This window comes from Leptonotus elevatus, chromosome 18, assembly GCF_054856555.1.
Source record: "Leptonotus elevatus isolate MCC_2025b chromosome 18, RoL_Lele_1.0, whole genome shotgun sequence".
Classification (NCBI taxonomy): Eukaryota; Metazoa; Chordata; class Actinopteri; order Syngnathiformes; family Syngnathidae; genus Leptonotus; species Leptonotus elevatus.
Window position 1 is genome coordinate 7,771,409 of NC_141256.1, and position 14,146 is coordinate 7,785,554.

Below are 14,146 nucleotides of genomic sequence, written 5' to 3' on the forward strand. Positions count from 1 at the left end.
CCGCTGGCCTGCTTGAATTAGGATGACCACCGACATTCCTAAACAACTTCAAACCAGCCATTATAAGCAAAATAACCTGAACACACTCGGTGCGTGGGCGGCACGGTGGCTGACTGGTTAGCATGTCCGCCTCCCAGTGCAAAGGTTGTGAGATCAAGTCCGGGCTTCGGCCTTCCTGGGTGGAGTTTGCATGTTCTCCCCGTGCTTGCGTGGGTTTTCTCCGGGTACTCCGGTTTCCTCCCACATTCCAAAAACATGCATGGCAGGTGAATTGGACACTCCAAATTGTCCATAGGTGTGATTGTGAGTATGGTTGTTCGTCTCTGTGTGCCCTGCGATTGGCTGGCAACTAGTTCAGGGTGTACCCCGCCTACTGCCCGAAGCCAGCTGGGATAGGCTCCAGCAACCCCCGCGACCCTTGTGAGGACAAGCGGTTAAGAAAATGGATGGATGGATGGACACTCGGTGCGTAATTTAGGCTAATTTAGTGCAGAAACGCGCATCAACTTCATTTTGTTGCTCCAGCAGCTGCTCACACACCTTGTTTTTTTTTCTACTTCCTGTCACAAACCCACCGGTCTTCATTCCTCCCTCATGACTTCTGACATTTGCACAAAAGCCAACCGACGTAGGCAGCCAGAGATATCTGCTCTCTGCATGCACATGTAGGGGCCCTCCTTTGCTGCTCCCCGCACTGTGGGATGGTGCTGAGACAACAGGCACCTCAACTTTAAGACAAACTTTGAGACACACAGCGAAGGTAAGATCTTTCTGCATAGTCTTTGGACTGGAGGTCTAAATTTGTGTGGTGTGTTCACTCAATCATGATATCTAACACTGGATTCAAATATGCAGTGAATCCAAAATACAGTAACATTTGAAATTTACTTTTTGAATTAAGATACTGAAATAGATGAACCTTTCCATGATATTTTAACAATTTGTGGTATTAAGATTATTGGCCTTATTTATTCCTGACTTCCTTTCCAAGTATTTGCATAATAAATCTCATTAAATAATACAAGTTAACTGATGACTGTTGTCTGAATGCTTCTTTGAATTGATGGGGTTGTCCAAAACATAGCTTACTGAATTGTCCTAAAACGCACGGTATCTGCTGAATGTGATGATAAGAAATCAAAACGAATACTCGGACAAAGATGTTACTCACATGCCAAGTTAAAAGAACCCGTTTGGTGAGCAGCAACACCTTAAAAAGTATTCTATTGAGAACCTGTCGGGCCAGTGTTGGGGCATGGGTGAATTCTTGTGAAGACATTATGCCAAATATAACCTTTTATATAGCTAAATCTTTAAATTTGATCAGGTTATATCAACAAGACCACATAATATTTCTAGTGTCAGAGGTGGCAAAAGTACTCATATTCTGTTCTTTAGCATTGGATTGACTTTATACTAGCAAAATAGCTTTATTAAAGTGAATAGATTAACAAAAAAAATGCTAACGTAGCTATTGCCGTCGTAATTAATGCTACCTGGTTGAAGTTCCTCCATGTCGCTGGTGTGCCTGACTAGTCTCTTTTTCCATCTTTTTATTTTTTATTTTTACATCATATCAGACTTCCCATCTTAACTTGCCATGGTAATTTATCAGAACCTTTCACCCCTTTGCGACACTAAATCGAACGAAATCACAGTTTGTAACTCAAATTCAGAAGATGGGGCACACACAAATTTAATCAAGGTATTGTACCAGTGTAGTTTTCTGGATCAAGAAGTAGCCTACAAGATATTGTTATTGTATGGTTTACTAGCTAACGAAGTGAACTGCAGGATATTGTCCATATCAACTAGATTGACGCAGTGGTAGCAAATCCAGGTCCAGAAAGTAAAAACACTGCCATAGTTTGGCTTTAGCCTCAGGTGCTAGCTAGCTATCTCCCATGACGCTCGTTTACCTGCTATGGAGCTAGCGAGCACCAAGGGGCTAAAGCCAAACTGTGGCAGGGTATTTACTTTCTGGACCTGGATTTTCCACCTCTGCTTGACAGCTAAAGATGGAAACTTTCATGAATTATTTATGTGTTTTTCTACAGAAACTCAAAACTTTTAAACTCTCCTTTTTGCAGCACAACCATGAGGGACCTACTGAGTAACATGCAGGACTTGTCTAGTAGCCATGCGGAGTCGATGGAGTACGGCGAGTCGGCCTTATCGGACTCCCTTAGTAACGTGGACCTGGAGGATGAGCTACCCCACGAGGCGGTGGTGTTCGACAACAGCCCTGCTGTTGCAAAGATCTTTGAGCAGGCACAGGCCATCCACAAAGACGTCCAGCTCATTCGTCTAGAAGTGAAAAGGCTCCGGGAGCAGAACTCTCGCATGCTCCAGGGCGTAAGTACCATGAGCATCATCAATAGGGACGCAAACGCCATCGGCGGCGATATAAAGACGCGGGCTGAGCACGTGCTGTCGAACCTGCGGGACATGGATAACACGGCCTACAAGCTGGAAGAAGTGCACGGCCCCAATTCAGCCGTCACGCGCATCGCCCGAACCCAGTACGCCTCCCTAAGCAACGGCTTCCGTGACGCTATGTTTGACTATAACGAGGCCGAAATGAGTCACAGAGACAACTGCAAAGCCCAGATCCAGAGGCAGATGGAAATTGTGGGGCGCGAGGTGACCGGCGACGAAGTGGAGGAGATGATCGAGAACGGGCACTGGAACGTCTTCACCGACAACATCATGGCGGAGGGCAAGACGGCTCGTGCGGCTCTGTCCCAGATTGAGAAGCGCCACCAGGAGCTGGTGGACCTGGAGAACCGCATCAAGGGAGTCCATGAGATCTTCCTGGATGTCGCCCTGCTGGTGGAGGAGCAGGGCCCCATGCTCAACTCCATTGAGACCAATGTTCAGAAAACGGACGAGGTCTTGCAGGATGCGCTTTTCAAACTCGGCAAGGCCAAGCGTCACGACAGAAACAATCCGTTTAAAAAGATGTTTTGTAGTTGCTTCCCATGCTTTGACTAAAGCGAAGAGTGAAAGCCTATTTAAACACCATTTCCATCCTTCTAAACACTTGTTACACTTAATGAATTGAACTTTTAAAATGCAAAATGACAGACACTGTAAATCCTTGTACTTCCAGCGGAAGTTGTTCTTCGTCTTCCATTCAAGGTAGTCAATGGGAACTTCGGTTTCCCCAAGGATTTTCTGCGTCAAAAGGCGCATTAACCCACCAGGAGTGTATCTCTGGCTACAGCATTCTGGTCAAGGTAACCCATTTTAAACTAAAAAGGAACACTTTAATATAGTTGCTTCATCACCCTCATGTCCTGCGGGAGGCTAAGCACCCTCCGTTCACATTAATTCATGAACGCAGCCTATAATCATCATCTTGTGCTTTGTTTACTTTCCTTGTACTGCCTGACGCACTAGGACACTGTACTCCGTTTTTGGAAAGGCCACTCTGAATAACCAAACGGCACATTTGACAACGTTCTTAGTTTTCGAGCGGTCTGAGTGAAGCAGTGTGCTTAGAGCATATTTCCGAACGCGCCCAGAGAGAATGTGGATTTTGGGGGCGATTTTAATGTTCATGATTTTGTTTTGTTTTTGTTTTTTAACAAATTAACCCCCCCAAAAAATGGACATTTTTGGACTGGTCCGACTTAGAGGGAAGAAAATTAGCAAGAATCCTCACGAAATAGCAAGGTTATGCTCATAAATGAAAACCCCACTATAGAGGGAAGCTGCAATAATTGAACCGCAAAGTAGTAAGAGAACACTGTATAACAATAGTCACAGGCATATATTTATCATCCTCTGGGAATTTACTAATCTTGCTCTGTAAAATGAATTCTCACGGTATTTGTGAGTTCACAAACTCCCGAGAATACATCTTGAACAGAGCCCGTTGATTTCCACCGATCCAAACGACCAATCACGGAGCAACATTGTGTTTGGGGGCGTGATATGCAGCTCAGCTACGACCAAACCAGGAAGCCAGCGCCCACGCCGGGACAAATAAACAAACCTAACATGGACGAATGGACCCTGCAATTAATTCTGTTCTCGCAAAATTATTCACCATTTCCCTGTTGAACGTTGAACAGCGAGAGGGGCACAATGCCGCATCGTCCAATCAGCTCAAAGTATTGTACAGAAGGTCCCGCCTTTCGTGAGCAAATCAACGCGGAGCAGTCCCGGATTGATATTATGGGGAAATCCTTTAAGTGAATCACAATATCAATCTGGCTATTGCCAGGAAAGACATTTACAGCATCTGAGTCACTTATACTAGTAGTTGTCGAAGTACTATTCTTCTTTGTTTGTTTCTGCATGACTGTGTACTGCCTCCCGGTGGGCAAGGCAGGTACACCATAAGGAACAGCACAGTGAATTGGATTGCAGCATTAAACCATGATGCACATCCGTGGTAGTACCGAGACTAACTTATTAGAGGCAGCAAGGTTCCACAGGCCATTTAGAAGTCTTTAGAAGAATATGAAAATTTGATGTAGAAGAAGAAACAGAAGAAGCACGCCTAACTTTTAGCTTGTATGGTAACTACTCATACTTTGCAGTTGCAAACTCTTCTATTTGATTTCCATTGTGGTGAATGACACAATAGACAAACATTCAACACAACCAGTTGCTCCGCTATTTGTGCACGGCAACGAGCTTCCTCATTGGCTATTGTTCACTATCAACTCACAAACACAATTTTTGTGGCTGTTGATAGACATTGCGATCGTTAATATTGACCAGGTTTAATATTCACAATGGTCGGCCTGGTTTGTAAACATATCTTGGAGGTGGAGGGGAAAAAGCTCAAATTTGGTCCAGATGTCGGTACTGTGTTTCCCATTTGAGTGGAGCAGAGGGAGGAGTTTTAATCAGGATGGCCCGCAGGGTTATTTTTGTGTTTCCAGGAAGTGAAATGTGCAGGTAGGGAGAAACACTGGGGTAAAAATAATTTAGTGTTTATTTTTAGATATTTATTTGAAAGATTTGTAACCTGAAACCAGGAAGGAGATATAGAATGACGACAATGCAACGAGAAATTTCCCTGGGCTTCCCAAAAAACACCCTTGTAATGTAAAAAAATTTTTTTGTCTGTAGTTAGCACAAACTTGAAGAAGACTGTTTATAATGTTCATTAGAATATCTTTTATGTCTATGATTTATTAAATTATTGCTGCCTGATGACCAATAACCTTTTTCTACACTAATTTGCACAACACAATTGTAAAAATCCACTTGTATTTCTCTTTAACAGTCAATTATGATTTTGAAGGGTATCATGTTATGTGTCATTGAAATGAATTTATGCATACAACTTAGGTATTTAATGTATCTGTTCGGAAAATGGATGGATGGATATTGTACTGCCTTAAAATTCTGTTCTGCATTCAAACATAAAAACCTACATTAAAACCATGTTCATGTGTCTTGATTCAAGCCCTTGTCATAAAACACAATTATTTAAAAAAAGAACGCTGTGATGTAATAAATATTTCAAATTTCATACACCTACGCATCACTTGAGGAAGAAAATAGCTCAGTTTCATTAGCGTCAATACACCACGTTCTTCTTCCGTACAAGAGAAACCTCCCCGTTGGTCGCTGCATTTTTTATAACATAGTTTTTGTTAAGATGCACTGAGGGCCATTAGCAACGATTATAAAAATAGATATATATATGTATAAACTTCAGAGAAATTTTCGCTTGCATAATTGTGTAGGAGTCATAAAATAATCTTTTCAAAACATTCCTTTTGATGTGACGTTGATGGATTTGATGAACAGGTTGTCCCAGTCTTTAACTTCCTTACACGTGAAAAACTATGCGAAGAAGCAAAGAAACCTTCCAGGAAGAATAAGTACTAGAAAGGGAGGGCCTAAAAAGGGGTGTGGCTTCTGAATGTACTGTACATCAGATAAACACCTTTCCTTGAACAGACATCAAGTTCAAGATCATGTTCTTTCAAGTTGTTCGGATTTAATACACCAGAAGCAGTCGTGCTGTCGGAATCACCTGATTTTAGACCTGTTGTGAGGACATCAGAAAAGGGTAAGCTGAATTGCAGGTAGATAAAACTCGTTGACCTAACTGGTGTAGTGCAGCTGTTAATCTTGATTAAATGATCAATTTGGGCCCATGCAAAACTTTTTAGTTGCATTACTTTGTTCTAGTTCTTACGAAAAGCTTCCTTGAACATTCCAGTGAATCTCTTATGCTATTTCATATATTATTTTTGATAATAACTTGGACTGGTGTTTGGGTTGTTACGGTGATCTTATTATAAAATATGTCCGCATATCTAAAATTGTTTCCGATGTTTGTTTTTATGGATACAATTGCTTAGAATTGTGGTATGTCACTGAAAAGCATGTTGAGTAGGCTACCGGTACATTGTGTTCAACATCAGGCAATCAAACCAATGCCGACAAAATATATGAATTGGCTACTATCAAAATAAAAATGAAAATGTTTTTGAAAAATACACACACACACACGTAAAAATACAGTTTCGGCAACATCGGCCAGCATTACTGATTCTGGGCAGATTAGATTGACATGGCAACACATGACTGAAATCTGATTGGACAAAAAAATCTACCACACACAAACAGTACTGCAGCCAAGTGAAACTATAAAATGAACAAAAACGAATGGAATAAACAATGAGAGGGAAGATTAATAAAATTTCATGGAACAAATATTGGTAGTTAACTGTAAATGGTAAGCGGCAAAGAAGGATTTGCTGACCCTGAACACCGCTTGTTACCGTTTTTCTCACGGTTGTATTTTCTTTATAGTTATATCTTCAATGCATTCCAATTGTGTTTCTGGAATATGAATAAAGCAACAATATCCACCCTGTTTTTATCCATCTCTGATTTCTGAGTTTGGTCATGTGACATTCGCAAGCTGCGCAGTGATTGGTTGTTACCCGAGCCTGAGCAACTGTGATGTCATTTTCATTCGACAGCATGTGGCAAAATGGCCGCCCCCTGAGATAGCTAAAACGGGTGGATTTTGCTGCTTTATTCACATTTTACAAACACAATACCATGTTTAGACTAGTGGGGCTACATAGAACATATTATTGTCGAGGAAATTTTGGGTCTGACTGGGGATCGTAGGTCTAGTAATTATAGATAGAACTTGGCAAACGTAGTTAGCCTCTGGTGGGAGGTGCAGCTTGTGTCAGACCCAGTGGGTCGACCATCGCTTACCTTCCACAGCTGCAGGTGGTCGTCGCTTAGTGCCTTGATTCGGGCTCCCACAGCTTGTCTCCCTCTGTTTTGCTCTCATTAGCGTTTGCTAGTTTCTCTCGCTAGCCGCTCTTATTAGCCACTGCAGGTAGTTCTTGCTAGCCACTCTTGCTCGCTCACTCACCACAAATAGTAACTTGTAGTAATTTGGTAGGTATTCTATTTGTTCACTGCTCGATGGCACTAAATTCTACGCAGTGTAACGTTAAACAAAGATGGTACTGTACAAGCACCTAAGAACAATAACACATCTGCTCTATTCCAGAAACAGAATGCGGGACATGCTGGAGAGACTGCGCAATGTCAGCAAGGACCTGGAGAATGAGGACGAAATGGAATACGACGAGAGCAAGCTGCCAACAGCTCAAGAGTCGGTCGTCTTTGAGAACTCCTTGGACATTGAGAGCATCCTAAAGGAAGCCGAGTCCATTCGCAAGGAGATTTCCTCGCTTCTCTCAGAGGTGGATCGTCTGAAGAAGAACGACGAGCGCTTTCGCACCACTGTCCGCCACCTCGCCACAGTCAAGCGGGACTCGGACGATATCGCCAAGGGGATCCAGAAGCGAGGGCAAATGCTGCATACTCGCATTTTGGCACTGGGTGAGGAGAGCAAAAAGACAGCGGAAAGGGAGGGGCCCAACTCAGCTTCGAGCCGCATTGCTTGCATGCATTATGACTCGCTCATCCTTGCCTTCCAAGCCACTATGGGGAGCTACAACCAGGCGGAGGAACTGCAGCGGTCCCTTTGTAGGGAGCGAATCCAGCGGCAGGCCTCCATATTAGGGACTAAAATCACTGACAAGAAACTGGATGAAATTGTAGACAAAGGGTGTGAGGGCTGGAGCGAGTTGTCCCAGAGCCTACCGACGACGCAAGAGGGCCATTCCTCTCGCTGGGCAATGAGCGAAATCAAATCCCGACACAAGGATCTGGTGGCCCTGGAGGCCCGGCTCAAGGAAGTCCATGAACTGTTCCAACAAGTGGCGGCGCTGATGGAAGAGCAGTGCTGCATGCTCAATAACATTGAATCCAATGTGTCAAAAACTCAGAACTACATTCAGAGAGTCAATGTGAATATCAACAAGGCGAAACAGTACAAGAAAAGAAATCCCTTTTTGCAGTGTTGTCCATGTCTACCGTGTTGGAACCGATAAACAAATACATGTTTTGTGGATTCATATACAGTGGTGCCTTATGTCAGCAGTTGTGTTGATTATTTTCCCTTGCATTGTAAATATGTAAGGCATGTATTAGGGGTGTTGGAAAAAATCGATTCTGCAATATATCGCGATATTACAGTGCGCAATTCTCGAATCGATTCGATACGCGGTCGAATCGATTTTTAAACATTAATTTTTTTATGGGAATATTCAACAAAACGTCTTACTTAGGGTTAGGATTCACACATTAAGCTTGGAAGAATGTTATATTAATGGAACACTAAGCCTTAAAATTTGATTTCAGTGCTGTTCAAACATGAAACAGATTGCAACCTGTTTGTTAAATGCAGCGGCTCAGTTATAAGCCTGAATTTTCAGATAAATAAATACATTTTCATACAAATCTTACAGTGTACATGGACAAGTTTACTGATTAGTATTTTCTACATTTGAGTTTTTAAAAAATCGCAATAATCAATTTATAGATTCTTATCGTGACCTATGACTCGCCAGGTACTTGGCAATTCACACCCCTAGTATGTATTGTATACGTGTAACGTTTGTATGTGTGAATTGTAACTATGTCCGGCTAGCTCAGTCGGTACAACATCAGACTAGAAATTTGAGGGTCATGGGTTGGGTCCTGACTTTTTTTCAACTCGTATTTTCTATATACATTGTCCATATTATTGTACTGCCATGTCTCTTTATTAATGCCATATTTGCACTGCCATGCTACCTACTGCTAAAACTAATATTGGTGCTCATGTTCACAGTCTGTGTAATTGCCAAACTGCATTTTGGTGTCTTAGTTCTTGTACTTTGGGCAATGAAGATAGAATTCAATCTCGTCTCGTAAGGCATTGCCTGTCATATTGTCATTTGTCAACACTGGAAGGCAGTATTGTGTGTTTCAGGCCTCAAGAAGTGAACGTTTGGTGAAGCAACATGATTCACTGGGCTTCACCTGCTGCCTGCCCATCCCTAATTCACACCTTTGTACAATGAAGTTTAAGTTACATTACCCTAACATATATATTTTAGTGATGTGGAAAGCTGGAACACCTCGAGACGCTTGCAAATTTGACACAGGAGAGCCTGAGCAGAGATTCAAACTCAGCACCTCTAGACAGTGAGGCAGTTGCTCTAACCACTCTACCATGCTGCCTAACACAAAACCTTAATACGTACCTTCTGTTGAGTACTTGTTAAGTTTTCATGTAGGGTCATTGGCTGGGAAACGAACAATTACAAATAAATAAATAAAGCCCTGAACAATAAATGGGGTCCGATTTTTTTTTCTTAATGTAAGATGAAAGAACATAATTCATAAGAGTCAGAGTTAAACTCCAGCAATGCTTTATGAAAGCTGAACATATGATTTTCTCCTCCACTCTCATCTGCATGAATCAGCACTGCCCAAACCCCCTACACAGTACACATCAGTGTAACAGAAAAAAACCCGACTAAAATCCGGTGCTGCAAATACAGGGGCGGTAGCGGTATGGAGGTAAATATGGTGCAAAACTAACTTGTAAAAAAAAAAAATTACCTGTAGAAAAAAAGTCTTAATTTGCATCTGTAAAAGTCATAATTTGTACCTGTACAAAAATTTGTTGTACCTGTACAAAAAAGTGTAAATTTGTATCTGTAAAAGTCGTGATTTGTACCTGTAAAAATGACAACTTGTAGTCAAAGAAGTCGCCACTAGGAGCCACAAGTGGTTTTTCTGCTGCTTTCCAGTCACGTGAGTTTTGCACCAAATATCTCGCTACAAATGGTGCAAAACTGATTCGTACTTGTAGAGCACCGTGATTTGTACTCGTAGAAGAAGAGGGCGGGCTCTGGCGGATTTGGGCGGGCTAAAGCTCAACCTCATTGGTTGAGCGAACGACAGTGAGTTGAACTCAAATGACGCCACGTTTTTATCATTAATATGCACGAATCCGAAATTCCAAACAAACCACACCAGCCGCATCAGTTTACGTGTCATTTTGGAAGAAGAGGACGTCCCAGGCGTGACAATTTCAACATGCTACACCGCGTGGAACAGCTTAAACGTTGGTTGACATGCAGAGCACTCAAAGTGGGCAGAAAGAAAGAAGTTTTAGTATGAAGGTAAGATTTATTGTACGATCATAGCTCGTAATCCGGTGCTAGCTAGCTCATCTCATGTTGTTAATTGTTACGAAAACTGAACACATTGAAGTCACAATTTTTATTTCAAGATTTGAAGCCTACCAGTGTAAACATACGATCAATAGCTTGTACCTGTAAAAAAAACAAAAAAAAACAAAAAAAAACTCTTAAACTGCTGCTTAGTGCTTAGATGTGAAAATGACTATAGAGCCACAGAACCCTATTGAATGTTTTACAATATGACCTAAACCTATAACCAAAAGTGGACAGTACTCAGCTACTTGTATTTGACTAACATTATATTCAAGTATCTGCACTCTTACTATCATAATAAAATGAAAACCAAAGTTTTTACTGCGGGTGAATCTTTAAGCCGCTACAGGTATTTTAACCTCAACCCTTTATCCTCTGTATTTAATCATTTTATTTTAAATATTAAAATGTATTGATAAATGTCAGTATTTTTGCAATGTATGCTTTGCAAATAGTAAAAAAAAAAAGAGAGGCTCTTACACTCTTAAACATACACATGATGTGCCTTCAACACTGAAGCAAAATAAAAATAATGGAAATGTTTATGAACAATGTCTGTGTCTATCAGTATTACCACTATTTCTGATATTAAGATGTGACAAAATCTTCTTTCTTTCTGCCCACTTTGAGTGCTCTGCATGTCAACCAACGTTTAAGCTGTTCCACACGGTGTTTGTATATTGAACCATGTTGAAATTGTCACGCCTGGGACGTCCTCTTCTTCCAAAATGACTCATAAACTGCATGACTGTGGCTAGCAACTTTTACAGGTACAAATTTACACTTTTTTTGTACAGATACACATTTTCTTTACACATACAAAACATTTTTTTACAGGTACAATTTTTTTTTCAGGTACAAATTTTCTTTTTTTACAGGTACACATTTTTTTTACAGGTACAAATCACGACTTTTACAGATACAAATTAAGACTTTTTTCTACAGGTACAATTTTTTTTTTACAAGTTAGTTTTGCACCATATTTACCTCCATACGGGTGCGACCACTTGCAAAATTGATGTGTGTCCTGTTTACCAAATGGTCTGCAGCAACAGACCATTTTCATAACAAGTGGTTTTGAGGCACTTTGCCAGCCAAATCATTTCTCAAAGAAATGTGATCCCATTCCCATCTGCAGCGACCTGTCTTTACGTTCCAGTATTGTACCAGTTCAACTGTTGTGCTTGAGTGCCCCTCACAGGTTAATGGAGGTAAAACACTGAAAAACCTCACTAGAAACGCCCGTGTTTTTGTCCGGTCCGGATCAGCAATACTTCTATTTGATTAGCACGATAACAATTTAGAACATGTTAACGTACTTACATGTTACCGTATTATGTTTTCCTTCGGTTGGGTCGTTTTAAAGAGTTTGCGTTGCTTTATCGACGAAGAAACGTAATATTTTTGAAGTGGTTGTCTGGCTCCTTTCTCGACAAATGTTGCTATTAGCTGACTGCTATTACTTTGTTCTATATTTGATACATTATCACACGCCCTTGAATTACGTACCAGGATGGCCGAGTGGTTAAGGCGTTGGACTTAAGATCCAATGGACGTATGTCCGCGTGGGTTCGAACCCCACTCCTGGTATCTTTATTTTGATTAGAATTTCACCACTAGATGAGTAAAATTATTGTAAAACGATGTGATGCAAATATTGCAACTAATATTAACGACTATTGCTGAATGTAATCGCTATTAGAACTTGCCAGTACGCAATTCTCGTCCGTGATTGGTCAATTTTGTGAACAAGCCTTCTTCATAGGCGTCAGGATGCTAACGTCATTGCCAGTTTCCAACGATTATTCAGACTACTAAGTAATATTGTCTTTTGTAGTGTTAGGATAAATACAATGCTGATTTGTAATAGTGTAACTTGCGCCCCCCCCCCCTGAAGCAAACTTGCCTTCTTGCAATTTTGTTTCATTTATTGTTTTTATCATATTTCATAAGCATTCCATACAGTTCAGTAGTTCACCGTATACTTTCATGCAGAGAGATAGCGGCATACTGTCACGTACGTTGTGTTACGTGAAGTCATGTCGAGTATTTATGAATGAAGAAAGGTATCTAGTTTTATACTCGATTAAATTGTGTTTTACCATTCACGGTCCGTGTTTCCAAAGGGGTCGCCATTGTAGCGTGACGTCACACTGTAGTCCGTCGGTGAAGTCGGGGTACTTTTTTTCCGACTTCGCAAGGGGAATTTCCGAGTATTTTTCGTTATCCCTTAGCGTTTCTTGCTGTTTTTTTATTTATATTATTTTTATTTTATTTTTTGTTTGAATGGTACTTGTTCGACCTGATCATGAATGTAAATTGAAATTATTCAATAAAGTATGCACCATTAGACTAGGAAACTGAAGAAGCAGTGTCGAAAGAAGCGTTGCATGTGATTTGTACAACTGGTTATTTCCCAAGTTGCTCAATATCTCTATTCTGAAAAAAGAAAACATCAATGTACGTTAGGAGCCTAATATTTTTGCACTTAAAAATAGGTTCATAAAATCCTAATCAAATTTCCAGATTTTTCATAAAGAACTGACATTACTTTCATCCTTGAAATGTATGGAGAAGAAAAATGCAGTGATATTGTGTAAGATAGGTGAACTAAACCTTGCTGAAAGCTCCTTTCAAAATTTTATATTTTTTTATGTGTATTTCTATTTTCTTTCATTTTGGGGGGGATGATTTCCTTAGGCTGTCTGTTATCTTTTCTGTATAGTAATGTACCACGCCAATATGTTTTGTATTTATTTGAAATTAAATAATAATAATATTGCATCAGATTTATGTAGCACTTTTCTTGACACTCAAAGATGCTTTACAATGGAATGGACACATTATTCATGCACTCACACATTCGCACTGTAAGCTACTTATATAGCCACAGCTGCCCTCGGGTATAGGCTGACGGAAGTGTGGCTGCCAGTGTGCGCCTACCGACCACCGCCAAACATTCGCACCTTCCATACACCAGTGTGAGTAGCAATGTGTGTGAAGTGCCTTGCCCAAGGACACGACACGTGACTTGGGGAGAGCGGGGATTGAACATGCAAACACCACTTCCTGTGCATGTTTTCAAAAACAAATACTGTATAGTATGTGAGTATAGTACATGGCCACAATACTATATTTTTACAAAATACATTTCAACATTTTTATTTATTTATTTTTGACAAATAAACCTTTGTTAATAAATGAAATGCTCTCCCTTGCTGTCCTCAAGTGTAGCACTATATTACATATATCAAATTTTTTATTAACAATTGCACCGACGTCACGTGATCACGTGACTGCCCTATGACGGACGGCCGGAAGGAAATGATTGTTGAATGGAAGTGGAGTTAAGAAAAAAAAATAATAATAATAAGGAAGTGGACGTGACCCGGAGCGACTTAGTGACTTAGCGACTGTTATTTTACAAATGAAAAGTTATTAATGCCCATAGAGCCATGGAATCCACTACTTCTATCTACTAACCTCGCAAAAAAATCGCTGCAAATCCGTGAATACTTTGTGGGCTGCCAGTCCTTTCTGTTGATTGCTGCAATCAATCGACGTCT

General features: G+C 40.7%; 2 protein-coding genes and 1 non-coding gene across 5 annotated transcripts; all 3 read left to right on the top strand.

Moving 5' to 3' along the window:
- The first annotated feature begins 605 nt into the window (after positions 1 to 605).
- On the top strand, positions 606 to 5,406 carry stx11b.1 (syntaxin 11b, tandem duplicate 1). Of its 2 annotated transcripts, none has more exons than XM_086061886.1 (2): positions 606 to 760; positions 2,091 to 5,406. In XM_086061886.1, the coding sequence occupies exon 2, from the start codon at positions 2,098 to 2,100 to the stop codon at positions 2,992 to 2,994; it is 897 nt and encodes a 298-aa protein (XP_085918012.1). In that variant the 5' UTR covers positions 606 to 760; positions 2,091 to 2,097; the 3' UTR covers positions 2,995 to 5,406. The 2 variants fall into 2 exon arrangements, with proteins under 2 accessions (XP_085918012.1, XP_085918013.1); XM_086061887.1 differs by having other exon boundaries at positions 609 to 760; positions 2,058 to 5,406.
- A 505-nt stretch (positions 5,407 to 5,911) lies between these two features.
- On the top strand, positions 5,912 to 9,666 carry LOC147158423 (syntaxin-11-like). Of its 2 annotated transcripts, none has more exons than XM_086061290.1 (2): positions 5,912 to 6,040; positions 7,514 to 9,666. In XM_086061290.1, the coding sequence occupies exon 2, from the start codon at positions 7,521 to 7,523 to the stop codon at positions 8,400 to 8,402; it is 882 nt and encodes a 293-aa protein (XP_085917416.1). In that variant the 5' UTR covers positions 5,912 to 6,040; positions 7,514 to 7,520; the 3' UTR covers positions 8,403 to 9,666. The 2 variants fall into 2 exon arrangements, with proteins under 2 accessions (XP_085917416.1, XP_085917417.1); XM_086061291.1 differs by having other exon boundaries at positions 5,944 to 6,056.
- Positions 9,667 to 12,087: 2,421 nt separating this feature from the next.
- Positions 12,088 to 12,170, top strand: trnal-uaa (transfer RNA leucine (anticodon UAA)). The gene has a single exon. It is a non-coding gene; the product is annotated as a tRNA-Leu (tRNA).
- Positions 12,171 to 14,146: the final 1,976 nt, after the last annotated feature.

What these genes read in the sequence shown, in the direction of transcription:
- stx11b.1 (XM_086061886.1), top strand. Translation starts at nt 2,098, where the DNA reads ATGAGGGACCTACTGAGTAACATGCAGGACTTGTCTAGTAGCCATGCG.
- LOC147158423 (XM_086061290.1), top strand. Translation starts at nt 7,521, where the DNA reads ATGCGGGACATGCTGGAGAGACTGCGCAATGTCAGCAAGGACCTGGAG.